This window comes from Peromyscus maniculatus, chromosome 13 (assembly GCF_049852395.1).
Source record: "Peromyscus maniculatus bairdii isolate BWxNUB_F1_BW_parent chromosome 13, HU_Pman_BW_mat_3.1, whole genome shotgun sequence".
Classification (NCBI taxonomy): Eukaryota; Metazoa; Chordata; class Mammalia; order Rodentia; family Cricetidae; genus Peromyscus; species Peromyscus maniculatus.
In genome coordinates this window covers 60280414-60308401 of record NC_134864.1, presented here as the reverse complement: position 1 = coordinate 60308401, position 27988 = coordinate 60280414, and the positions used below count along the sequence as shown (strand labels likewise).

The window sequence follows — 27988 nt, the reverse complement described above, 5'->3', positions numbered from 1 at the left end:
CCTCGCTCGCTCGCTCGCTCGCTCCACGCTTCCCCCACAGCGGCTGGTCGCCGTCAGCCAGGCCCCTGGGGTGAGGCGACTCCCGGCGGCGACCGCACAGACGCCGACCGAACGACCGGCGGGCGCTTCTCACAGTTGAGGTTTGAAAAGTGCAGCCGCGTCCGGGGCGCAGGACTTCGACTGGCCCCGCCTCCTCGGGCCCAAGAGCCAATCGCAGCGCGCGCGGCGGGTGGGGCTGTCACGTGGGGGAGCGGGGGCGGGGCGCCTGCGGGCCGCGCGTGCTGGGGGCGGGGCCGCAGCGGGGGAGTGGGCGTGGCCTGGGCGGGGCGCCTGGTTGCCTGCCGCCTTAGCTGCTGGCAGTCTGGGACTGGAGAGGGGGCGGGGCCTCAGCGAGGCAGTGGGCGGGGCGCCTGGTGACTGAAGCCTTGGCTGCTGGCCGTCTAGGACTGGAGGGGGCGGGGCCGCGGCGGGGGAGTGGGCGGGGCCTGGGCAGGGCGCCTGGTGCAGGAAGGCTAGGATGCTGGCAGTCTAGGGCTGGAGAGGGGGAGGGATGTGGCCGGGCCCGACGTTTTCCTCCTACAGGGGTCCCCGGAGGTGTGAGTACTGGGCCTCCAGAGAGGAAAGAAGTCAGAAACGTCCCTGCTGGGACGACCGAAGTCCCATCTTTTAAGTCTTCCTCTTCCTTACCACTGAACCTACCTTACAGAGATTCCAGTTTGCTACCGGTTCGGAAGTAGTTCTTGGGACCGTAAACACTACTCCGGGATTTACAGCCCCTGGTCTCTCCTGCTGAGTGTCCTGAGACGCTGGCTTAAGGCACTGTAGGAGAGTCCGTAGACGAACTAATTGCTAGTTTACTGAGCCAAGGGAAAGGATGAAAACCTGTATCCGCTCAACACGCATTGCTAACTTTATTTTATTATTATTATTTTGGCAGTGTTAGAGTCCAGAGAACACTAGAGCCTTTCTTATGCTAAGCAAGGGCTCCACCAGGGACTTCCATCCCCAGCCCCAAGGATCAGTTACTTCTTGAAGAGTTAAAAAAAAAATTGAAAGTTCTGTGCTAGACACAGTGGGTTTATGTGTGTATAAGATCCCGGGTTACTAAATGTGTAGTATATACACATAGAATCTAAGATTGGTGGAATAGTATAGTTTTAGTAGGTGTGAAAAACCATTGGGGAAAGATACTGTGAGTGGAATCCTCTTGCTTTTAAAAGATCTTAGCAACATTTTTAAGGGCAGCCGTTCTTTGTCATATTTAACCAAGATTTCCCCAAGCCATCTTTTGCTTTTCCAAACAGTATGCATACTGAGATACATGCATTTAAAGCATCACAGCTATTTCATGAAGTCTGCCCGTTGTTACTGAGACAGGTCTCGGTATAACATACTGACTCTCTGAGCTTTGTTAAATTGAGAAATTGCATCTTTCCAGGGAAGCCTAACGTTAGTTTAGAAACAAAGTCACACACTGCAATAGATTTGTCAGGCGTCCACAAGTCCACAAACCAATGAGACCGTTTCCATATTTTCTTTCAGGAAACACCAGCTGCCTCCCAAAATCTCAGCATGGAGCCAGTACCCTCTCAAGGTTTCTTGTAGTTTTTGGTGTATACATGCATCTAACTGGACCCTTTTAATTTCAACAATTTTTGGGTTGGAGGGGTGTGTTTGTGTGTTTATGTGGAGTTGTGCACATCTGTGTAGGTGCATGTGAAGGCCAGGAGTCTCCTCATTGGCTCTCTACCTTACTTTTGAGACAGTCTCTCCCGGAACCTGTAGTTCACCAATTCAGCTAGGCCAGCTGACCAGTAGTGAGCTCTGGGCATCCATCCACCTGTCTCCACTTCCCCAGCACCGGGATTACAGGGGACAGGTTCAGGCACCATGGTGTCCAGCTTTTTTTTACATGGGGATCTGCGCTGAGGCCCTTGTGGTGCCAGAGGAGGCTGTAGGTGCTGCCCCCCCCCCCACACACACACACATGGAGCTGGAGTTAGATATGGTGAGCCACCCCATGTGGGTACTGGAGACAGAACTCTGGCGCTCTACAAGTGCTCTTCACCACTGAGGCACTTTTCTGCCCCGGCCACCCACTCCTCACCGGCTTGGAAGCAGCCTTCTCCCATTCCGTCTCATTCTGAACTGTGCACAGGTTGCCTTCTCCAGCACTCAGAACTCTTCACTGAGCTGTGCTCTGTGCGTCCTGCACTGGTCACCCCGTGCTCACTGGTGCACAGATGGGACCCGGGTGTTACTCTCATGCTCCTGTCCCAGAGTCATGTCCGCTGTTGTGCTAAAGATACCCCAGCAACTGCCCTAAGCAACTTACGGAATAAAGAGGTTTGTTGCCCTTACAATCCCAGCTACAGCCGATCATTGTGGGGAGGTCAAGGCGGGACACTTCCAACAGCGAGTTACATCACAGTCACGATCAAGAGCAGAGAGAAACCAGTGCACACTTGGCCTGGTTGCTTGTGCTCAGCTCCATTTCTCTACTGTTAAGCAGTTTAGGAGCTGTTGCCTAGGGAATAGTGCTGCCCACACTGGCCTGGTCTCCCCACACCAGTTATTAATTAAGATAATCCCACAGGCAGGACTGCTGGCCAATCCAGTGTAGACAATCTCTCATTAACTTCTCAGGGGATTCTAGGTCAGATTAACAAACCTAACCATTACAGTTCCATAACCCTGTACCTGATGCTGGGCTTACCTCTTCCAAAGACATTCATCTACATTTGCTTGGTCTCTGCTACTGTGATTCAAGTAACAAGGAGTATCTTATTCTAAGGAGGACGCTGTAACCACCTGTGTGTGGCCTCTCAAGAAAATTGGGGATTCAGAGCACTCAGTAATGTGATGGAAATCCTGTTGTCATTGCCTCTGCCCTGTTTATTGAGCAGATACCCTGGAACACCTCTAACAAGGCATGGTGGTGGTTCTAGACTGATTGGATTCTCCCAATTCATTTGCACCTTACATGAGCATCAAAATAGGACTGGATTTGGAGATGTGACCTTTAAATGGGCAATTAAAGTAAGACAAGGTCACATAAGATGACCCTAATACAGTATGACTGATGTCCTGATTAGAAGAGATTCACTCATGGCACAGACCTAGGGGCAGCCATGTAAAGACACTATAAGAAGGTAGCCATCCGTGACCCAGTGGAGACCCCTCAGAAGACCCTCAATCTGACACCTTGACCCGAGGCTGCAGACTGTAGGGAGGTGTTTAAGCTACTCACTTTGGTGTCTGTCAGGGCAGCCCTTACACATCAATACAGTCGTCCTCCCTGACTACTCCGGCTTAGGGCTCACGTGCTGACCAGGAGCAGGTGGCCCTTCCTGTTCACTCCAGTTAATCATGCCCATGTCCAAAAATGTTCATTTATCTGCTTTGATCATGCCACTGTGTCCACCATAAGAGGAAAAGTGACCTTCCCCAGTCCAATGAGGCCAACCATCACATATTGACCAGAGAAAGTAATTCTCCCTGATCTCACGTTTAATACCTACAGAGGGAGAGGAGGGTAGTGTTCTACACAGAGAAGGCTGCCAACTCCAACTTCCGCCACATCCTCCTTAAAAGAATACCCAGAATGCATATATATATATATATATATATATATATATATATATATATATATATAAAACCTAGAGTTCAATCTATGTGGCAAGAGGAAAAAAAAAACACTCTTAACTGTTGTCTTAAATTGGATTTATTTATTTATTTATTTTTATTTTTCGAGACAGGGTTTCACTGTGTAGATTTGCGCCTTTCCTGGGACTCACTTGGTAGTCCAGGCTGGCCTTGAACTCACAGAGATTCGCCTGGCTCTGCCTCCCGAGTGCTGGGATTAAAGGCGTGCGCCACCACTGCCCAGCTTGTATTTTCTATTGCTCTGATAAAAACATCATGACCAGAAGCAACTTGGGGAGGAGAGGGTTTATTTCATCTTACTTGTACTTCCATATCATAGTCCATCATGGAAGGAAGTCGGGGCAGGAATCAAGGTAGGAACCTACAGGCAGGGGCTGATGGAGAAGCCATTGAGGAATGCTTCCTGTTGGCCTCCTCTTGCTTGCTCATTTTGCTCTCTTATAGCACCCAGGACCCCTGCCCAGGGGTGGGACCACCCAAGGTGAGCTGAGCCCTCCCTGATCAACCATCAGTCAAGGAAATGTACCATAGGCCAATCTGGTGGAAGCATTTTCTCAATTGAGGTTCCCTCTTCCAGAATGACTCTAGCTTGTGTCAAAAGGACATGGAACTAGCCAGCACATCCATCCACAGCCAAATAGTCTGGACATTTATGGCCAGACTGAAGGCAGCCAGACAAATGAGGAGTCAACCACTTCTGTAGAGGTGTGGCATAAACTTCCACCCAGCGGAGGAACTCAGGCTGGATGGAGATCAGGCCTCCAAACACATACTCTGAGGGCACGGATGTCACTTTCAGATATCAGGTGAAGACATTAGAGCGCTTTTAATCCACGGGACTTACGCACATCATGAATGTGAAAGCCCCTCAAACCACAGATACCGATCCAGATCTCCTGATTCTCCTAGACCCTGTTAGCAAAAGTAACTGGGGCAAGTCTTTCCAGCGAAGAACAGTGACTCAGGATGAGTCAGGTGGCTTCCTCAAACGACGACACAATTCATGACGGAGTGAGGCCATTATGCCAATCCAACCACCCACTACAGTTTACAGGGGAGGGCTTACAGATCCATGGGAGAGAAATACCAGGCACATTAGTCATTCTGAGGGTTCTAATCGCCATATTTAAAAAATAAGCTCAGTCGATTTTGATACTCCATTTTTTTTAACTTAGTATATCTAAAGTATTGACATTTCAATGTGGAGTGAATTTTTGGGATATTTTGCTTCTTTTTTATAGTATCTTTATTTTACATTCAATAGCACTTTCCAGATCAACCATTAAATGTGTTTACAGCTCACAATATTTGCCATGGAATAGAACAGATTCACATGTATAAGTTATTCTGAGTATTAATTTTTAAAATAAATGACCATAGTATCCACTTCTTACTTAAACTTAAGTAAAGAGAAATAAAATGAAAGTTCAGTCACACTGGCCACATTTCAAGTGCTGTATAGACACATGTTGGTGGTGGCTGCTTTCCTACCTAGGTCTACAAAGCTGGAAGTGTGCTTTTAGTGGTTCTCAATCTCACCTTGTCTGATTCAGTACTAGAGATAATACAAGCGTTCAGTAAGTCACAGTAGCAGAAAAATTGGAATTTCAGATATCATTAAGTTCAACAGCCCAATTTCCTTGGTTTAGAAAGAAAAAATAAATAAAATGGACCAAGAGAGGGTATGGGCTTGAAAAGGATCACAAACCTAAACTCATCCTTAGTGCATATCTGAACTCATTTTTAAGAAATATTTTTGTTTCTTTTTATTTATGTTGCATTTTGCAATCCTGAAGCTCACAGGCAGGGCCTTGCGCACACAAGCGGTCTAGCCTGAGCCCAATATCTCCTGCTTCTTCATCTCCAGATGGTTTGTTATTCTTATGTCACATATACACTGCAGGAGAAAAAAAACATCAAATTTGTTTGGACACTTGATCAAATGCTGTGGACAAATGAAAACAATGTGTATCCTAAAGGCATTGGTACCCACTCACACTGTAGCTTGAGGCCAGGGTGCCTGAACCTTGCGGCGCCTCTTACCTCAGCCTGTCTGTCACTGTTTCCTCTTCTGGGAGTCACCTGACTGCACATGCATCCCACCCACCCCCAGAGCATCCGGCCACATTTTTCTCTCTGCAGCTGTCATTTCCCAGCTGTGTGTGGGCCACACTTTGTTTAAGGCTGTGCTTCAGAGACTCCTTCTATTTGCAAACCAAAGTACTCAGTACTTAGCAGCAGAGCAGTAAAAGAGCTGCCACCCCAGCCTCGAACACCGGGGACCCTGTGAGGAGGGTGAGAAAGAGAAAGGATGTATACATGACATGGTTCGGGGTGTGGTGTCATCTGCCAGTTCCTTGTGTGACTTAGGCAAGTCTTCGGTTTTCTTGTTATTAAAATGGAAATAAAAGGAACAGCTACCTCTGTAAGATTTAGATGTGATAATGAGTACCAAACAATGCCAGACAAGATTAAACATGGCTTGCATCACCTGATATAGTTTCCAGAGGTCTGAAGGCTCCCTGCAGAGAAGGGCCATATTTGCCAGGTCGTTACTGTACCCATGGCTGTCAAATGCTGGAGAAGAAGAAGGTGTAACAGAAGGACGCATCTAATAGTCACGAGAGGTCACTAGTGGGAAGAACACACAGTGAAGGAAGTCTCTGGAAGGGAAGGGGCGAAGGAGAGGGTTGTTTTCAGTGTTTGCCTGGCTCATGCATGAGCTCTAAACTCAGTAGATGGTGAAGTCGGGGTGCTATGTGAGATAAAGGAATTAGACACTAGGATTTAAGGGACACAAATACGAGTGGATCAAAGCAGTAAATGCAGGTGTAGACGGTTATCAATTTGATTTGAGAAGCTAATCCATCCCACCAGCCCTCCCCAGCAGGTCTCCTTCCATTTCACTTTCCTAAGAGACTTCCTCTACTAACGCTTGTATTGGAGTATAGAGTGGGAAAGAAATACCTACGCTTCCTTCATTATGTTTTCATACAACAGGCAGTGGCGGGTAGAGCTGGGTCCAGCTACCTTTAAACCAACTTCCTTCTTAGGCGTGATCTCTGTCTCATCTGGTTTAAGGCCTTGTCACAAGCATTGAGAAAGGCACTCTACTCACTGAGTCCCTTAGTGCCGTTGTCGTGGTGTCTCTGGCATGATGACTATCCAAATCTTTTTCGATGGTGCGTTCTACTCTGAGACAGAGAGAGCAGCAGTTCATAACGTTATTTTTATAGAAAGAGAAATAAGTCCAGACATGTTCAGCAGCCCTTTAAAGGTCACAGTTTACGGGAAAGTAGCTCTCTAATTTACAAGTTGGGAGACCTTGAGCAAGACAGAAAGTTTCTGTACCTCTGTATTTTCATCTGTAAAATGGAGATAATAATATACTTGCCCCACAGTGTAGATAACAACTCACAAATAATGAGGCTGCCAACTCTAAATGTGTGTAGCCTGTGTTAATTCAGTGAACCGCTCAGACAATCTCATGAATTCAAGTGCTATACTTTCCTTCTTTGAAGACAAAGAACTTGAGGATTCTGTTTTACCCACATAATTGAAGTAGTAATACACGAGTCCAGGATTCAAACCCATCTCCACCCCACAGCCTTTTTCTTTGTGTCTCGGCTAACCAGAGCTACAAACACGGAAGCACCGTTCCTCAGGTGTTTAACTCTCCTCGGTGTTGTGAGTGTAGCTGGTGGTGCGATGCAGGTCTAATAGGTGTAAGACCCCAGGTTCAGTCTCCACCACTACAAATAAATCATTCACAAGTATCCCTGGAGTTCCCGCTCTTCTCACACTTTGGCTTCCTCACACCTACCATCCTCAAATTGCTTCATTACTAAAATAATGTTGCAACAGTATAAAAACGTAAGAAATAGAGGTTAGAATATTCCCTGTAGCAGTGAGTCAGACACATCTGTGTGAATTCATGGTTATCTTCATGTAGATAGATGTTTACCTCTATAAATGTTCATTGATATGCACAGGCTTATAGTATGCACATTCCTCTCCTTGGACTGTCCGATAACGATGCCTAAAAATAATACACCCAAGAAGCAACTAGTATTCAGGTCTTGGCTTCTAATTCCATTCTCCAGTAAAAAGAGCTGAAGCTCCTTATGGATGTGGCTGGTTCTGTAGAGGACAATGGTGAACAGATGGTCCTAAGTTAGCATGTAGTCTAGAAAAGAAGTGTAGATAGACAAGTGGGGTCACACAAAGTGGAGTGTGTTCAAGGATGTGTCCACAAGCTAAGTGAAAGTGCTCTGAGTGGCCAAGACTGGGGGATGTTGAGCAACACATCCAAGTATGAGATACATATTTGTGGGTTGATATTAACTTAAATGAACAAGTGAATCAATAAATGGGGGAAAAAAAGCAATACCTTCCAGGCAGAAGGTGGAATGTAACCTGTCACTCTAGCTATGGTCTATCTGTCCATGACTTTCTTCCAGACATTCATGACGGAAGAGAGAAGACAGTGCAGTATTACCTGTGGAGAGACGTGATAACTGCCCTTCAAGCCAGTAAGTATCAAAGTCAAGAACCCTGTGACGTCATGGAGATAACCTGTGTCCCTTACTGCAACATGATGAGAACGAGCCTTTGCCTCTGGAGCCTTCCACCTTCAATGTGATAGGCCTGACTGGTGAGCATTCTGTAACATACCTGAATGGTGATCCTCAGAACAGTTAAAGACATAAAAAATAAGGGACATCTGAAAAACAGTCACCGGGAAGGAGAGTCTGAGTAGCTGTGAGGACTGAATTGAATATGATATCCTGCATGAGATCCTAGAGTGGGAAAATGAGATTGGGAAAAACAAGAGAACCTGAATAAACAATATGCTGTAGCTAATCACCACGAGTTTGTATTGATGCACTAGCTGTGATAAATGAATACTGCCACAGGGGAAACTGGTCACAAGCACACAGGACCTCCATCTTAACATTTGCAATAATTCTAGAAATCTATATCTTTTAAAATGGCTTGTTTAAAATAACTTGTCTGCCATTTCTTAAGACATCCAAATATGAGAACTACAGTTTCAGAAATTAAAGATGGAAGTAACCAATCTCCAAGATTGAAGGAGAGAGTTATAAAAAAAAAAGCCAATAAAATAACCAATAGTCCAGCTCTTGGTTTTGTTATCTGTTCAAAACATGATCATTTTAATAACTTGGTGGAGACTCAATCCTGTCCACCTCTGTGCAAAAAACATATGATGGGAATGAAGCAAGATACCCCAACAGTTGTGTGCTCCATTGAATAGATCTCATCTAATTTCAGTCACAAAGTGCATCTTCCACCTAGCTGCTTTAGAACTATGAAGAGACACCAGGACCTTTTCAGAGACACCACTGTCAAAACTGCTTTCAGAATGATTCCAACGAGTTGATCTTTTTTCATTCTTAGTCTCTCAAGATATGCTGGAGCTTCCAGAGGCTGCAGGATATGCAATATTATAATAAGTTAACACAAAGTATCTACAAAAGACCACTGCTCGATGTGAAGCCTTTTGCTTATCACTACCTTGTTTGAGATCACAGAGCCCTTTTCATAAAATATGCTAAATACATATAGAATTGTTATTTTAAATGAATTTATAAATATTTTTAATATGTCTTTTCATTTTTAACATGGTGAGCGCTGGTAGATATAACATATATAAAACAAAATCCCTTGAAGGCCCTTAGTCATTTTTGAGAGTATAAAGTTTGAGAATGAAAAGCATGGGAAACCTCTGTTCTAATTACAGTGGTCTGTCAGGGGGAATGGTTCTCACTGCAGATCACCTTGAATCTTAACCTGTCCTGTGGTTAGAGAATTCCTCACCCACCCAGTCTGAAGGGAAGGAGTAGTGAAAGTGCCCAGTGCGTCCCAGCCTCCCCGGCAGCTTAGGCAGAGCAACCTTAGGCTTATCAGCCGCACGTACTCATCTGAACTTTGAATCTGGAGCTACTCCCATAGGGCTGCGACCCACTCTGAGAGGGCAGAAGGAGTGGCAGAAATATCAGCTCTCAGGAGCAAAGGTTCTGTAGGCAGCCTCTGTGTCCACTGTGAGTGGCATCCGTGGCACACGCTGCAGCTTGGACTCCTGTGTCTGGGAGTGGCAGAATCTGTACTCACATCTGCAAACAGGACTTTGGATATTGTTCATAGCTAATCCATCCTGGTCCTGGCTCTCCTGTTCACATCCCCCATGCTAATATTAAAATTTCACTCATCCAGAGATGCTCCATTGTTGTGACTAAGAACTCTGACCAATCCTACAAACAACTGTCATTACGGATCTTGATCCTGTTTATATCAATCAGCCTTTCTGCAATTCCATCAATAAACGATTAACTTTAAGAAGAGAAAACAAAATAAACACTCTTTAGCCCTTTGTCAGCCATTAAAAAAAAAACAAACAACAACAACAACAACAAAAAAACTGCTTAAGTGAATTAAAACGTTTACATTTTCAGAGTTTAAAAAAAAAAAAAATGCTGGCGCTCTACTCCAGCAGCGAACTTTTACCCAGACTTTGGAACCATGACCTAACTAACTCTCAACCAGTAGACTGTAAGATTTGCATTGTTACTTCTCAGCTATGCAGTTTCTACACACGAGCAAGAGGCTCCGAGGTGAGCAGCTGGTGACGCCATGCCGTGTGCTTAGTTCCTTAGAAACCATTTCAAGTTCCTCCAGTCTTTCTGAGCCAATCAAAACAGAAATGTTTGAGAGCATCTCATTTTATAGAGTGCTTAAGAGCACCATGAGAGCCATACTAGGTTTCAAATGTAGCGGCGAATTATCCCGAAAGGATGCAGGACCTGGCTCCCATTAGCTTTCTTTCTTGTTATTTAATGTGATGTATACAATAAAATAACACTCCATTTGAGCTGCTTGGGCCTGGGATGGTTCTGCTTTCTAAAATTTTGCAAGTATATTTTAAAGTTGCTTTTTTTTTTTTTAATTCAAATTATCTTCCTGCTAGACATCAAGAGTGAAGGGTGTGCAGGCTGATTAGGTCCTTCAGATCTTTCCAAGTCGTCCTAACTCAAATTGTTAGGGGTTTAAATTTTAATTTTGACTGGAAACAGCATCCTCTTTTGGAACTAGAAATACTGCTTGAAACTGAAATACTACTGAAGATTAAAGATTCTTTGAAGTCTTGAAATAATTCAGAAAAAAACATAACTAGGGAAGCAAACGCTGCTTTTTTTTTTTTTCTTTTCATTTTGTGCACTTTGATTGTTGGGTTTGAGGTGTGTGTGTGTGGGGGGGGGGCATCCCTGTGTTGTCAGAAGACAGGCTTGGGTCCTGGACACAACACGACAGGAAGATATAAAGCAACATAACTTGAGACCAGGTTGACGTATTGAAAAAAACAGGCTTTTATAATGACCAGTGATAACCTGCTTCCTGCAAATCTAAATTATGGGTGCATCTTACTAAACAGTAGAGCTTTGAGCGCTCTGCGGCTTCTTATCTCGATGTACTGGAAGCTTCACAGACACAAAATCATTTGTCTTTGCTTCTTCCTGTCTCTCACCCAGGATGTCTGCCTTTCTTCTCTGCCTGCTAAGAACAGGGAACAGCAAAAAAAAAAAAATATTTTTGATCTGTTCCCATTACTTTTGTGAGCGTTGTTCAGTTTGACCTAGGCAACATCACATACGTATTTTCAGTTATATAAATGATCAGAATAGGCCTGTTTTATTTAGCATTTAATTATCTCACTCTTCTAACCCCTGAGTTCTCCGCGCTATTAACCAGCCCCTAAGAAGGCTGCTCTAGCAAAGTAAAAATAGGCAGTTCCTCCGAGACACTCCCCATTATTTCTTGACCTATAAAAATCCCCACTGAGTAGCTGAGCCCTGAGCGGGTGGTGTAAGGGCTTCTCGGGCAGCCCAGCATGCTGGATGTGGAACAGGGTGTATCCGTATTAACAGTCATGTTTTAGAGCTCCTAGACAGCCTCCACGGGCAGGGCTTTAGCTGAGCCTTGGTACCCCTAGGATGACTGCAAGGAAGGCTAGCATTCTCCCATTCCACGGATGGGAAAAGGAACGAGAGGAGGGAGCTGCCCATGGAGGCCAGGGCTCAGGCTGGCGTCGAAGATGGCAGGCCCTTTGGGGCGACACCCAAGGGAGGGCCGCGCAGGGGTAAAGCTGCTGGGCTGCCTCCCTTGCCCACTCTCAGCCTGTTCTGAGTCATACCAGGAGGTCCTCTGACATCAGCCACAGGCAGCAGCGGTGGGGGTGGGGAGGAAGGTGGGGGGGTTGGGGGGGAGGAAAGCATAATTTGTCAGCAGACGGCAAGCAAGGGGAAAATGTGTGGCTGTCTCACACACGGCTGCGTGTAGAACCAGAGTCCTGAGACTTGGCCTCTTGGTGATCACATACTCTCTACCGGCTGGGCCAAGCTTACGCCCCACCCACCCCCCACCCCCCCACCCCGTCCTAGATGGCCTGAGAGTTTGTGTGTGAGCATTTGGTAGGCCAGGAATGATCTGTCTTTGAACTAATCAGCAGCCAAGGGAGTCTACTTATTCTTAAGAATCAGCATTTCCAAAATAAGACTAGATAAACAAAAATACAAAGGAATAAAACTTCTGTAATAAACTGAGAAAAGTTTGCCATACTTTCTTGCACGCGATAAAATGTATATGCCATTTTTTTTTGAATTCTTGGAGCATAGATTTAAAGCAGTTTCATTTGGGGATATTCAGGCTCACTAACCTGCCTGGGACCACAGAGCCAGTCAACGGAGACAGATGTTTCCGTCCAGGCTACCAATCTCATGTCCTTAGTACTTTACAGAACAACTAAGTGCAGATGAAATGTTCTCACGTTTTCCTTCTCACCATGTCCTAGCTCCATTATGTAAGAGCCTGCGATTACTGTAGGGAAACCTACTTACCTGGCGGTCTGGTCGAAGGAAACAGGATGGATGTTACAGTGCTCAGTCTTCATGAGAAGATGCTCCTGGAGGAGACTCTGCCTTTCATGTGTGCTCTGTAATTATTTTGGATGTTTATGGGACCACAATGATAGGATGCAGCAGCAGCTTTCCCTCTGATCTTCCCCTTCTGTTCCCATCCCAAGTGTGGCATCCTCTGAGAGCTATTTTTTTTTTTTTGTCCAGTGCTGCTCCCTTTTCTTTATAGCACTTTTTAAAAATCACAATTAGTAATCACATGTACAGTTCATTATTGTTGGTCATCCCTCGGAGACTGTGAGCTCCCCAAAGGGAGTCTCACATGAGCATATGTCTACTCAACTCAGCAGTTTCCCAAGCACATACCATGGTATCTGAAATAAAACAGCAACTCAGTAAATGTTCATTAGATGCATGGACAGGTGGGTGGGTGGTTATGTGGATGAATGCATGGGTGGTTATGTGGATGAATGCATGGGTGGTTGTGTGGATGGATGGATGGATGGGTGGGTGGGTGGGTGGGTGGGTGGGTGGATGGATGGATGGATGGATGGATGGATGGATGGATGGATGGATGGATGAGCAGATCACTTCCTGAAGTTCCCAAAGGGATCTGAGGAAGTAGGTTGTTTGATCATATAATTAGGACAGGATGAATCACATTATAAATCAGAGAAAGTCAATCACATGTCCTAAAAACAGGGATGAGATCTGATAGTCCCCCAATGACAAAATGCAGGAACTATAAAAATAGCCTGTTGGGAAAGAGAGAGATGGGAGGCAGCATCTACAAAGTATTTCCCAAGCACAAAGCAATGCCATACATATGTTCTACCTTAACACAAAGAGCAGGAAAAGAGAAAAGAATGATCCCTGTTTTACAAGTAAAAATGTGAGGCATGGGTTGGTGCGGTTGTCTGAGGTTAGATAACAAATGACAGAGGGGCTGGGGAGATGGTGGCTTAGCCTGGTTAATGTTCTTGAGAACCAGGACCTGAGTTTGATCCCCAGGACCACGTCCCCCACCCCCCAGCCCCCGCACCCAAAATAAAGACCAGTGTAATGACATGCACTTATAATCCCAGTGTTTGGGAGGTATATAATTCCAGTGCTTTGAGAGGCAAGCTGATCCTGGGCTCACTGGCTAACCAGCTGAGTCTATTTGGCAAGTTCCAGGTTAGTGATAGATACTATCTCCAAAAGGGTGGGCAGCACCTGAGGAACATTACTCAAGAATACCTTCTGGTCTCGTCATGCAAACATACATATATGCATATGCACCCCAATACATACATGTACCTGAACACAACACCACACACACACACACACACACACACACACACACACACAGTGACAGCACCAGAATATGGAAGTAGACATGTTAGGTATCAAAGGCCACGCTTTAAAAAAAAAAAAACAAAAAAAACCAGATTATTCTTTTTTACTAAATATAAAACGTGTTCATATTTTAAGTATACAATTGATAAAATTTAAAGACGGATAAACCCCTTAATCATCACCCAGACTAAGAAATAAGACATGTTGGGCCTTCTTGTGTTCTTCCCAGTCAGTATCCTCAAGGCAGCCACCGTTTAGACTTCAGTCATCACAGGCTCTTGTTTTACATCAATGGAATTGTACTGTATGCCCTGCTTTTGATGTTGAACTCTGCGGAATTCACCCATACTCTTGTGGTAATTGATTCTCTCTCATCTCTATTATAGTTCAGTTAAATCACTGAATCACGATCAATTTATTCTACTGTGGATGGACATTTCATTATTTCTAGTTTTATTAATAAATTTATTATAGACATTCTTCAGCATTTATTTTGGTGACAGTATATACAAAGGACTCATTTCTGCTCTGTACAGTGAGATTGCTGGTCAGAGCTCTACATATGTCTACATGTAGACCAAACTGCCAGTTTCATGAAGCGGTTACATGAGCTTACACTCTTCTTAGCAGGGCAGAGAATGCTCACTGTTCCACATCCTTGCCAACTGCTGACGTCTTTACTTCTCCTCACTGTAGTCACACGGAGGTAGGCCCTGGGGTTATAGACTTACACTTTGGTGTCTTAGCAGGTATCATGAGTCCTCATTCCTATGCTTCATATGTGTGTGTGTGTGTGTGTGTGTGTGTGTGTGTGTGTGTGTGTGTATGTGTGGTGATATTGTGTTCCCCAAAATATTGTGCACCCTAATAAACTTATCTGGGGTCAGAGAACAGAACAGCAACTAGATATAGAGGCCAGGAAATGGTGGCACACATGCCTTTAATCCTAGCATTCCAGAGGCAGAGATCCATCTGGATCTCTGTGAGTTCAAGGCCACACTGGAAACAGCCAAGCATGGTGACTCACGCCTTTAATCCCAGGAAGTAATGGCAGGAGGCAGGAAGGTATTTAAGATGTGAGGATGAGGAACTATAGCCTGGTTAAGCTTTTAGGCTTTTGAGCAGCACAGTTCAGCTGAGAGGCTTCCAGTCTGAGGAAACAGGATCACCTGAGGAATTGGCAAGGTGAGGAAGCTGTGGCTTGTTCTGCTTCTCTGATCTTCCAGCATTCACCCCAATACCGGGCCCTGGGTTTGATTTTATTAATAAGACCTGTTAAGATTCATGCTACATCTGGTGCCTAACTTTTTGGGTACGAATTCTCAAAAAAGCTACTTGCCTGTGGCATTGTGGGCCCCAGCTCAGACCTGAGCTACACATTGCTGGTTGTGGTGACACATGCTGGTTGGATTTACTGAAGGAGGCAGACACAGGAGGATCCCGAGTTTGAGGCCAGTCTAGGAGAAGCTTTGGCCGGGGTCGAGCCACAAATGGTGGTGGGACCGTGGAGGCAGAGGCTGCTGCTCCAAGTCGCCGGCTGCTTCTCATCGTGTTGGTGACTGCGGTGATGCTGGTACCTGGGATGAAGGGTTCACTGATGTTCGTTCAGAGAATTGCCAGGACCACTGTGTTACAAGAAAGCATCAGCAAAGGTCAGTAGAGAGTGACTGTTATATAGTCACCAGTTAAGTGGGTTGAGTTTTACATTAAGAAAACAAAAACACGGTGAAGTCAGAAGGCATAGCAGGAATGCCACGACCCAGAAAAGAAGTCGGTGGCATGAATGCCATGTTTTGGCAGTAGTGTGAAGTTATAACAGTGGAATCTTCTGTTTTCAACTGCTTTCATGTCATACATGAAGTTGATCCCCAATCTAGAATATCAAATAAAGAGTTTAATGATATCTCAAGATTCGTGACGTCTTGACAAGGACTCTCTTACATGATCTGACACAAGTTGATTTTTCAGAAAGATACAAATGTCATTTTCAAATACAAACTTCAGTGACTGCCTGCTGGCCTCCATACTGTCCTGGCACAAATTGATGACCTTCATACCATATATTCACTCTTCTCCTTTCCTCTTCTCCTATTAACTACTGTGTCCTAGAAACATTTTCTTTATGTAGACAGTTAATTGATGTCAATCATAAGTCAAGTATAAAGGACTAATTTATACTTGATTAAATAAATTATACTTAATTAAATCAAGGGTTCCAGACTCTTGACCTATAAGGCAAACTCAACATGTGAATGTGGTGGATTTGATCCACCCAATAGATGAAGATATTAGGAACTACCATACTGCCATTTGAATTTCTGAGTTTCTCTTTCTAAGTCAATGGATTTTCAGTGTTGGGCCAGAATTACACATGGCTAGGATCTGATGGAACAAGATATTTGGAAGCCCCATTGGTCTGTTTCTCATGCTCATCCAGTTTTCCTACCCGCTTTTTCCAGACATGAATACATGACCCTCAGATTAAGTTGATATGGGTAGTAGTAGCGGAGGTGGTGTACACACGATTATGAATTAAAGATTCAACATGACCTATCAAATAGATTCAACTCATATGAGTGAAAACCCTATGATTTGTATTAATTCATTCCTCTAACATCCATCAACACACCACTGAGAGTAAAGCATTCTTGTAAAGATAAACAAAACAGATTCCTGATTATAAATACAATGAAAGGAGAAATTAACGTATCTGCAGAACTGTATGCTCATCCCAAGTAGTTTATCCCTATTTCTGTTCTCCTGAGTTTATTATTCCCCCAAACTATGACAGAAAAGGCATTCATTTTTTAAAAGAAGATTTATTTTTGATTAAGTGATTTCGTGATGTAACATGGTTTTAAACAAAAATAGAGATCAGTATGAAAATAAAACAAATTGTACACATTAAAATATCTTTCTGTCAAAGCATTTCATAATCATAAAAAATACAACACAAGAGTTGGGGGCCCAGGTGAGGATAAGAATACAGACTTCCCAGAAAATGAACAATTGGTCCACAATTCAGTCCTACGCCTCATGTAATGCCACTCACGAACCATTTCTAGGGTGGCCACCAACAACCTTTATTATGTGCCTTTAAAAAATGTAAATGGAAGGTAGAATGAGGGCTGTATAATCTTAATTCTAATATCAAATACCTCCCATTATTATTCTCTATTAAAAGTTACACTGAATAAATACAAAGCTTAAATCCACTCAACAAAGCAGACATGTAACTGTTCACTGTGGTCTATGGTATAGTGGACGTAATGAGTGGAGTTGGTGAAGAGGAAAGGCCTAAAAAATACACCACCTGTGCTCTACTGAAATTTCAGAAATAAAACGTTTTTTACAGAGCCTTGATATTAAAAAGTGAGCATTATTATAAAATTAGATTAATACTTTCAGTAAGAGGCAAGAGAGATGCATGTATTTTTATTTATTTATTTTGGAATGCCTGCATCCCTGTTATAAAAACATGTAATCTTATGCACTTTCCAATGTGCTAACAGCCCCCATATTTTACTTATGATATTACATAAAGAAAAATAAGCTGTAATTATACATCTTAGGGCATTAAGGTCCCAACAGAACATTCTGTTCTGTGTGTTTCCTGGTTCACCTTTCCAAGGTGTTTCTTGAACATTACCCATCCCTTTTTTTACAGAAGGTGATAATTACCAGAATTTACTGATGATTTCTTACCCACACGAGTAATAGCTGATTCAGTTTGAATCATACAACATACCTATCAACACTCCTCAGGGTTGTAATATCTTAAAAGGAAATTAGATTTGAAGATATCACCTGCCCAAGGCCACCAGACATATAAATCATATACAGCGAGAGCCATCCTGTTCTGTTGAGCTATTCAGTCATGAAATCTGAATAAAGTACCTTGAACATCAAAACCGAAGCAAATGTATCTTCTTCAACAGGAAACACTCATTAGGTCTCCTTTTGCAATTTAGTAACCTCACACTTAGGATTTTGCTTCCCAGATTAACAGGGAATGTTTAAATCAACATTAGATAGCTGGTTTGAGAATGAGAACATCCCAAGAGTTATGTGAACATATGCTGTAAAAACAAATTAAGCATAATTAAATAAAAGCACTTTTTTTCACAGATAGTGTCCGATAGTACTAACAATAACTTTCGAGTTAAAACAAAACTGTAATAATTTAATGCGAACTGTTGAACTTCCTGATAAAGCTATGGTTAGCCTTAATACTTTGGGACTAAATGACATTTTGCAATACAGGAAATACTAGCCTACTGAAATCATACAACAAGGGTATTTCCCACCAGGTAGATGGCCAATCAGCGCCTTCACTAAACATGAAAGCATTGTTCTCAAAACTCAGAAACCAAAATGGAACACATTCCTACCCCCCCATCCCCCCCGCTAGCATGCTCTGAGTCTGATGATGTTTGTACCATTGTCTCATTGTTCCCGTGGCTATTCTATGATCTTCAATGTGTCTTTACTCCTAACCTTGATGGCCCTGACAGAGCCAAAAACATTCATTATATTCATAATGCCGGTTCCTTGGAATGCACTTGTTGCTCCTGAATCTTGACAGTGGTCAGATGTAGATCAGCAGGGTGGTGAAGCCTCCAGCTCTCTCTCCTCTACTTTTTATCTTTAGTCGCCCTGTTAATGGTAGTGGTTGACCTTGAGTGACAGCTCAGAAACCTCTGCTGTCTCTGGTATTCCTTTGCTTCTGTGCCAAACTATCTGAAAATGCAACAGAACTAACTACAAAGCCAATAAATTCTTCTGATTAGAATTTGCTGCCAAGGGACATTCTCATTCATTTAAAGTCAAGTCACACGGAAGTAGGATGGCTGATTGAGGATGCCACTCATCAACAGCTGACCTGAATCGCAACTGTACCCGGATGTGTGTGTGTGTGTGTGTGTGTGTGTGTGTGTGTGTGTGTGTGTGTGTATGTGTGTGTGTGGGTTAGGCTATATCCTTCAACTGCACCTTGCTTCTGATGTGGGGTTAGTGATGCCTTTTAACGATAAAATGGCCTCATTGCCTGTGCCTGAAATTTCCTGAATGAAGTTAAATTGAATAAAATTCTAGACTCCTCATAATACATTATGTTCCTTACTAGAAGTAGCTTTGTGCAAAAAAGTAGAAAAAAAGTCATTTGAACCAATATCAGAATGACAGGAACAAAACCAGAACTATGGGTGGTCCCTTCCTCCATGTCACTGGGATTCAGCAGCCAGGCCTCTGAAGACTCGGGTTTATCAAAAATGAATAATGGAAGCCAGGCCTCTGGTTGGTACCTTTTCTCTTGCTTCTACATCATCCCAAGGAAGCCAAACGCCCGTGCTGTGCAAAGCCACCTCACGCAATCAGATTAGCTTTCAGTTCCTTCCACAGGCAGTGAATATAATCCCTGCATCTGTCAAGAGCCTTTTCCACGAACACACTCCTTTCTCTGGGGGCTTTGCAGGAGTGCCACCTTTGAAGTGTGTTTAAGGAAGTGAGAGTTTGGGAAAGTAAAGCATCTGAACGCCAAGTACATGAGTACAAACGTTATTAGCCTTCCTATTTCTTGAGATGAAACCAGGATCATAACAACAAAGTAGGAAGACCCATCTCACCAGTGACTCATGAAACCAGCCTGATCCCAGGGGAAGCTTGATACTTCTCCCTAAGCGAGCACTGGGACCAAAAGAGAATGCACTCAAAGGCACTGTGAAATACCTCAGCACTGTGCAAACATATCTACAGTCACCAGCTTCAGGGCCTTTTCACCATGGTGGCTGTGAACAGATCTCAGTCATGAAGAGTAGAGTTTAATTTAATGAGAATGTCTGGAGGAGATGAACTTTGATTTTGCAAAATGTATTCCTTCTCTAGTTCAACTGTGTCCTTTTGACCATTGAGGCATAAATACAACATATAATAGAAAACTGTGACTTCCATTCATTTTGTACGAAAGAAAAAATGATGTGATCCCACATGTAGTTTGGGCTCAGGAACTGTGATATTTCACACTGAAAATGTAGCGCAGTGACTGGAGGAAATCTTCAGACTTCATTTTGGCATTTCTTGGATGATTTGAAGATCCTTGACTTGTTCCTTCACAGCTCAGCCCCCACCTACAGACTTTAGATCCTCATTGTTATGAGTGCATTTTGGGTCTCAAGACTTACCAGCATTAATATTCTATGACACCCTTGTAGTTACCAAGAGAAATAGCACATATATGATGATGTCTTTTAGCAACACAGTTTCACACACATGAAGCTGTAACCAAGCCTCTGGAGCGGAACAGGAAAGTCTCTCTTCATTAACCGTAGAACTTTGTCCTTTATTTAAATTTGTTTTGGACACTTGATGCCCCCTCTGGCCGACTATGAGCGTCTTTCTGAAGGCCAGATTCAGAATCTTGTAGCTCCGTCATCAAATGCAGTGACTGGCAGGGAGAGAATGCCAACAGTGTGCCTGCGCTCTGAAAGATGGTACACACATGGGGTATCGAAACTGTCTTTTACAGGGTTAGTAGCATCACTTACACATTTCTTAAGACAAAACCAAAGGGCCAAGTAGTGGGGTTCCCAGTCCAGAAGAACACATTTATGAATATTTCTGATTGTGGAGTACAATAGCATCTAATTTATTCTGTGGCGATGTTGTTTAGCTTTTATAGAGCTATTATTGTGTGTTTTTCGTTTTACCCATGAAGAATAACAGATAGGTTATCTGGTTTTCTGATATGCTAGCTACAGTTTTGATAATTCCCAATTCTCAGGACAGTGCCGACTAGACTAAACTGTACTCCTTTAAGAACGCCTGAATACATTCAAAGTGGTTATTCGAGAAGTTGGCTGCCCAGTGTCAACAACAATAGCATTACTAACATTAATTAGAAATAAAGAGGTACAATTTGTTTCACATGTCTTCTGCCAGCAATACGGCATACTGTGGATGACGAAGCTTCCTAAACCAAATGAACATTAACACGGTCTGTCAATGTTATTTCTGAAAGAAAGGCAGCTTTCTCTTGACCAGCCCCTGTGACAGCCATTAGGGACGGCTCTGATGCATCAAAGTGTGATTTTAAAAGTATGTTAACGTGCTGTTTTCCTTATGATGAAAAAACACAAACAAGAAAAAGAAGTTTGCAAAAATTAAATATATACTTGTATTCATGACAAATAAGTACAAACTAATAATTCCAGTCAAAAAGTTTTAGTCGATCTTTTTTTCTGGCCCAATTATGGTATACAAATAAATATTCTATATATCTTTTCCAGGTTTCTATCATTTTTTTTTCTCCTGGAACGTTCTCCCACATCCAGTACTTATCTTTAACACAGTAACACAACATGAGGTGCCATTCCTCTTGAGGGTCCCAACAGTAAACACAGCTTACTTAACTAGCAGGAGAGTAACTGTTCTTACAAAACACCTCTGCGGACTGTGCATGGAACCCCATGAAATGTAAAGTCACCCCCATCCCACAACAGGAAGTCAACGACACTTACAAACAAGATTCTCAAAGCAATGTTCAGGTAACGCCTGTAACCCCCCAGACTGGCAAACTGAATGTTAACCCAATGGTTTTCCCACCCTCAATTCACTTGACTGTATTGTGTGTCTGATTAGTTATGTCACAAATCAAGGAACAAACAATGGCATGGGACAGTCCCCAAAGCAATTAAAATGAAGGAAATCCTTTCATCAAATTAAGAAGTCTTGTCAGGGATGTCATGCAGTTTCTGAGAGACCATAGAAAAATTTTTTCTTGATATTAATAAGAAAAATTATGCATCAGTGAAACTGCGGGCTTAGAAATATAGTACTGAGAGTTTCAATTCACGGGATCTTCACCGATGAGGGAAGGTGGAATTCTTACTCCTAAGAGAGCTGATCTCCCCGGCACTGCCAATGGCTCCCTAACCAAGCTGAGTGTTCGATGATGCTGTACAAATAAAAAGCAGTGGGGGAATACGAAATATCTATAATAAATGCCATCCTGTAAAGTATTTGATGGATGGAAGAGAATCTAATGCATTTTAAATAAATGCATATCATACTATCACATATTGTGAGTCTTAAAAAATTATTACTCAGATGCACAGTCCTTGCAGTGGTTGACATGGCACTGTGAAGGAAGTCTGACTTAGAAGCTACTTCTGTTGTACCCATCAAGTGACGGCGCGGCTGTTGGTCATACTGTAATGTCCCTTCGACTTTGGTACGTTCAGTGCAAAATATTCTGGGGAATTGTTTTACCCTTTATAAAAATAAAAGGCCCTTTAGTTCCCTTGAGCGTGCTTCAAAGGATACGTACTAGCAAGATGCCCAAGTAAGCATGGAACATGAAAATGGAGAGGTGGTACATACAACATGGTAGGTAGGTCCTTATATACATTTTCAAGAACAGAAACATAATGAACCTATAAAAAGTAAACAGAACTCACTGTGTACATTTTCCTGATATGCTGTGATTAATTGCTAGTTATTTTAAAATTGTTTTCATGCATTATAAAGCATAAAATCTGTCATTAGTGAATTCATTGAATAACAGTTTGTCTTCAGCCAGAAGTACACACATACACTTGCATATACATTGTTACAGACCACCTTATTGCAAATCTTTAAAGTTACCTCATACTGACCTGGTTTCATTTTCACCCTTGTCCCGTGAATAATGAAACCTATAGTGCACACCATGCAGGCACTCGTAAGCAAGAAATGAATATTCTGTTATAACTTAGGGCTTAAACAAAGGTACTGTCAGGAAATAGATATTTTTTCTTTATGTTTTTCTCTCACTTGCACTAATTTAGAGATGGGGTCAAGGGCTGCCAGTTTGGCTTGAAGTATGTTTCCAGGAGAGTGTCAAGATTCTCCCAAGGCCCTAAAAGTCACCATGGAGTTGATCATGTGCAGGTTCCCCCTTTATCTTCAAACATAACAAATGGGAAAGGTTTGGCAGTCAGGAACTGTTGACTGAAAGACTGTTGGGTTGTTCCATGGGCACCGAGCTCACCCCGTCCTTGCCAGAGGACTCACGGCCAGTCCCCAAACCCACGAACGAGCACGTGTTCCCGAAGAGCAGCACTCAGTTTGTTCTAACAGAACCCTAGGCTTGGGATTTCCAACGCTCTGCCACTCTTCTGAAGGCCGGCTTCTGAAACTGCCTGTCCAGCACGAAGAGCTGAGCATCACGCTCCCAGGTCACTCCAGGCCAAAGGTACTGGTCTCTTCAACCGCGGTCAAGAGCTTCTCATAGAGCATGGAAAAGGAAGGGTACGGAGGAAGATCCAGGCGGTTAAAACACGTGTGGGCTCTGCAAACAGAAGAAGCAGGATGTAGTTTAGCAGGGGGTTGGGAAAATGAAAACGCACGCTCATGGGCTCACGTACGCATGCGTGCGTGAGTGTGCGTTTGTGCATGTGCATGTGTGTGCATGTCTGTGTGTGCGCACACGCACGTGCGTGCGTATGTGTGTGTGTGTGTACCCACAAGTGTGCTTTTCTCTTTCATATTCAAATTTATTTGTTACCATTTTCACAGTTGTTTTGGGAAAAGTGAAGGCTATTTCAACTTAAAAATTCAGCGTTGCGTTTTTTCTTAGATGAGTAGGACGCATGAAAATTTTCTTTACATGTCACCCTTTAGAAGACGCATTCTTGCCGTGGTGGCGCACGCCTTTAATCCCAGCACTTGGGAGGCAGAGCCAGGTGGATCTCTGTGAGTTTGAGGCCAGCCTGGGCTACCAAGTGAGTTCCAGGAAAGGTGCAAAGCTACACAGAGAAACCCTGTCTCGAAAAACAAACAAACAAACAAACAAACAAAAGACGCATTCTGTATTCTGTGCATAGTATTATTTGCTGAGCTGTATGAGGATGAAAAAGCCAAGCTCAGCCTGTTTTCTTCCTCTCTGTGCAAAGACAGGAACACAGGCCTTGTAAAGTGATTCCCTCCCCACTGCCAGTGGCCTGGTCACTGCCAGTCGCCTGGTCCCCCTCCGATAGTCCACGGCTCCGAAGCTTTTCATTTTCTTGGGCAGCGAGAACAGCAACTGTGTCTGAAGCCCAGACTGTGGCTCCAAGTTTGGGGAAAGTCCCTGGCTAGGCCTGTCTGTGGAAGTCAGTAGACACTGTGACTGCTTTGAATTCCACACGATAATCTGCCTTCTCCCCGTTCACAATGCAGAAAAAATGCCCATTAAATCACAGTTCTGTGCAGCATTCTTTTTTAGAAATACCTGCTCTTTTGCCAAGACAGGGGGCAGGGGGGCTGTTTTCCTGTTATTTGCACCTGACTCACAATAAAAAGTCTCCAAATAGTACATCTTATCAGGGGGCCAGATCTGCACTTTTGACACGGGACAGGAAGTGCCCTGTCCTGAATGCAAAACAGTTTGTTTTCTGGGGCTAAGTAGTTTAGATTTAAGGAAAAGAAAAAAAAACCCAAAAGACCCTGAAGTAACATGAAATTTGAGAAGCTATGATTATTAGTCAGATATCTGTACAAAAGCAATGTGCAAATTTTCTCGTTATAAGTCATTTTCAACTTGAGATAAACGTGACTACTTTTTTTCTATTCCTATAGAAATAGAAAATTTCTATAAGCAATACAACATGGGGGGGGGTTTAAAACCTTGGGGTTGGAGAGATTTAGGTCTGAGTCCCCCTTCTACCTCCCACACCAGCTGTGTGATTTGGGGTATGAGACTCAAATTTCTTTCCTGTTAAAGGGGGGTTAATATAATAAGGCAATGTATCTCAGAAAGGTGTGAGGATTCACAGAAATAACAGAAGCACGCTTCGAAGAATGGCCGGCCCATAGTGTTTGACTATAGAAACCAGAGCTGTGTTGTTAGACACATTTCCTTGTCACGAGAGAACTTCATGCTGATCGCCTTCACTACATTGCCCAAAGATAACAATGACCCGTGGAAAAGATGACATAATAAAGAGATAATAAAGCAGGCATATGTTCACATGACTGCGACACAGGACTGTGAGGGACTCTGTTAAAATAACACGGAATATGAAGGCTCAGGGTTTCCAATCCTGATACCTCAAACTCTTGGACCACTGGTGGAAATCACCTCATCAATCTTTGCAGGCAAACTAAAACAAAAAAAAAAAAAAAAAAAAAACCACCACCAAACATCCTAAAATTGTATTTATCAGAATTCTGCCATCTCCTTATAATGGAGCCCAGACCTAGACCCCATGGCAAAGGTTTTGCTAATGTGCCAAAACAGAGCCCTGGGGAATGGCTTAAAATTTATCTGGTGTGAAACTCTGAAATAAAAAATATAACTGGGCTGAAGCCGGCGGTGGTGGCACACGCCTTTAATCCCAGCACTTGGGAGGCAGAGGCAGGCGGATCTCTGTGAGTTCGAGGCCAGCCTGGTCTCCAAAGCGAGTTCCAGGAAAGGTGCAAACCTACACAGAGAAACCCTGTCTCGAAAAACCAAAAAAAAAAAAAAAAAAACAAAAAAACTGGGCTGGGCGGTGGTGGCCCATGCCTTTAATCCCATCACTTGGGAGGCAGTGGACCTTTGTGAGTTTGAGGCCAGCCTGGTCTACAGAGCAAGTTGCAGGAGAGCCAGAGCTGTTATACAGAGAAACTCTGTCTCAAAAAACCAATAAGAAAATAATAATAAAAATTTAAAATTTATATATATATATATATATATATATATATATATATATATATATATATATATATATATATATATATGACTGGTTTCATTTTTGTTCCAGGGAAGGTGAGTGAGGGATAAGTATAGAAGTAAAAGACATTTTGCAGAGAATAACATGTCAGGCTTTGTGTGACAACCAGGGAATATTTATTACTCCCTTTGACTGAAATATGGCAGGAACGTCACCATTTTAAACGTCATTTCTTTGCTTAAGCAGTGTACTTCCTCTTTGCGTTCACCATTTTGTGATCCCCACCTTTTCCTTTGCCTATCTTTCCTTTCTAATGCTTTTATTGGGGTAAAATTGACCGTTGTAGCTGTTTTTAAATGCTCAGGTTTGTGGCGTTAAGTGCATTCAAATGGTGTGATGGCTACAATTGATTGCCAACCTGAAGGGATGAGAATTACCTAGGAGACTGGGGCCTGTTTGTCGGAGATTAACAAGATCAGATGGGCCTCTGGGCGTGTCGAGGAGGGCTCATCTAGATTGGATTAAGTGAGGAGAAAGTCCCACCCTCACTAGGGGAGACCTCGTACTAGAGTCCGAATCTTGGACTGAGTGAAAAGGAGAACTGAGCACCTATATTCATTGTTCTGCTCCCTGACAGTGGATACAGTATGACCAGCCACCTCAAGTTCCTGCCACCAGGACACATGTGTCCCTTGAACTGTGAGCTCAGACCAGCTTCCCCTCCCTTAAGCTGCGTTTGTCAGGGCATTTTAGAACAGCAGCAGGAATGGGAACTAAGACACACAGAGCAGCAACCAGCACCAGAACATTTACATATTGCAACTGAAACTCGATCCGCCAAGCAGTAAATCCATCCTGTTTGTCCCCCTCCTGTGCCCCTGGAACTCACTGTTCTGTTTTCTGTCCATGATTTTTTTTATTACTCTGTGTACTTTATGTAGAATCTTAAAGGTTCATGCTGTAACCATGGCTCAGAATTTCCTTCATTCTTAATACTGAATAATAATTCCACTATGTGTAAATACCATGATTTGTTGATCTATTCACCCATTGACTGACAGTTTGTTTCCACCTCTGGCTATTAAAAATACTGCTGCTATGAACACACACACACACACACACACACACACACACACACACACACACACACACTCCTGTTTAAATCTCTGCTTTCAGTCTTTAGGGGAGGAGATCCAGACGTAGAATTATGGGAACATGATGTGTATTTCATATTTGAAGCACCAGTGCTCCGTAATGTTCTCACGGTTTCCATTCATACCAGCGGCATCCAGGAGTTCTAATCACTTGATATCTTCACCAGCATTCATTTTCTACATCTTACTTATTGTCTTAGTTGGGGTTTCTATTGCTAGACTGAAACACCATGACCAAAGCCAGTCAGGGAGGAAAGGGTTTATTTGGCTCACACGTCCACATTGTTGTTCATCATTGAAGGAAGTCAGGACAGGAACTCAAACAGGGCAGGAACCAGGAGGCAGGAGCTGATGCAGAGGCCATGGAGGGGAGCTGCTTACTGGCTTGCTCCTCATGCCTTGCTCAGCTTGCTTTTTTATAGAACCCAGGACCACCAGCCCAGGGATGGCACCACATAAAATGGAGGAGGCCCTCCCCCATGGATCACTAATTAAGATGATGCCCTACAGGCTTGTCTACAGCTCCATCTTATAGAGGCATCTTCCTTTCAGATGACTTTAGCTTATGTCAAGTGGACCTAAAACTATCCAGCACTTTTATATTTCTTAATTAATTAATTTATCTATGTATCTATTTATTTATTTATTTTTACTTTTATTGGTTCTTCGTAAATTTCACATCATGCATTCCAATCCTACTTACCTCCCTGTCTCCTTGCATTTGCCCTTACAACTTCATTCCCACCACCCCACAAAAAAAATCAAATTTAAAAGAAAAACTAAAAGCAAAAAACCAACCAACCAAACAAACAAACAAACAAAAGAGAAGAGTCTTGTCCTGGAAGCTCTAGTGTGGCCCGTTGAGTCACAGTTTACCCTTTACTCCATTCATCTCTACTTGCAAATGTTCATTGCCAAAGGGTCATATATTTCTTAATCTTTAGACTAGTCATCCTAATGGGCATGAAATCATTCATTTTCTGAAGGGTTCTTATTGATTTGTCTCAATGTGGCATAATAAAAATGGACTCTCTTGTAGGATTTGAAGAAGCAATCTACCATGAAGCCTGCAGCCTAGAGGAATGAATGTCACCATAACCTAAAGGGGCTTAGAAGCACACCCTTCCCTGGCTGAGTCTTCGGATGAGAAAGAACCCCCACTTCCAGTGCTGTGAGGCCGAGGAGATGATCTCACTAAGCCAGGCCTGAATCCTTGCCCCAAGAACTT

The 27988-nt window shown here is 43.2% G+C and overlaps 2 protein-coding genes and 1 long non-coding RNA gene across 7 annotated transcripts in view; 1 reads left to right on the top strand and 2 right to left on the bottom strand.

Annotated features, from left to right (window-relative positions):
- Stk17b (serine/threonine kinase 17b) overlaps window positions 1–250 on the bottom strand; it is a 31903-nt gene extending 31653 nt beyond the window's left edge. Inside the window, exon 1 of one of the 2 annotated variants that reach the window (XM_042260387.2) lies at window positions 2–250. The gene's annotated coding sequence lies outside the window, so the exon portion shown is untranslated. The remainder of the gene's footprint in view (window position 1) is intronic. The other variant, XM_076550403.1, reaches the window with a different exon arrangement.
- On the top strand, window positions 105–27925 carry LOC121822111 (uncharacterized). The gene is made up of 3 exons (XR_006063138.2): window positions 105–140; window positions 8127–8198; window positions 27800–27925. It is a non-coding gene; the product is annotated as an uncharacterized LOC121822111 (long non-coding RNA).
- The window catches only part of Hecw2 (HECT, C2 and WW domain containing E3 ubiquitin protein ligase 2), a 363433-nt gene continuing 356529 nt past the window's right edge, over window positions 21085–27988 (bottom strand). For all 4 annotated transcript variants that reach the window (XM_042260383.2, XM_076550401.1, XM_006974869.4 and 1 more), the window contains one exon: window positions 21085–23262. In XM_042260383.2, the coding sequence (XP_042116317.1) occupies window positions 23151–23262 (112 nt within the window). In that variant the 3' untranslated portion in view covers window positions 21085–23150. The remainder of the gene's footprint in view (window positions 23263–27988) is intronic.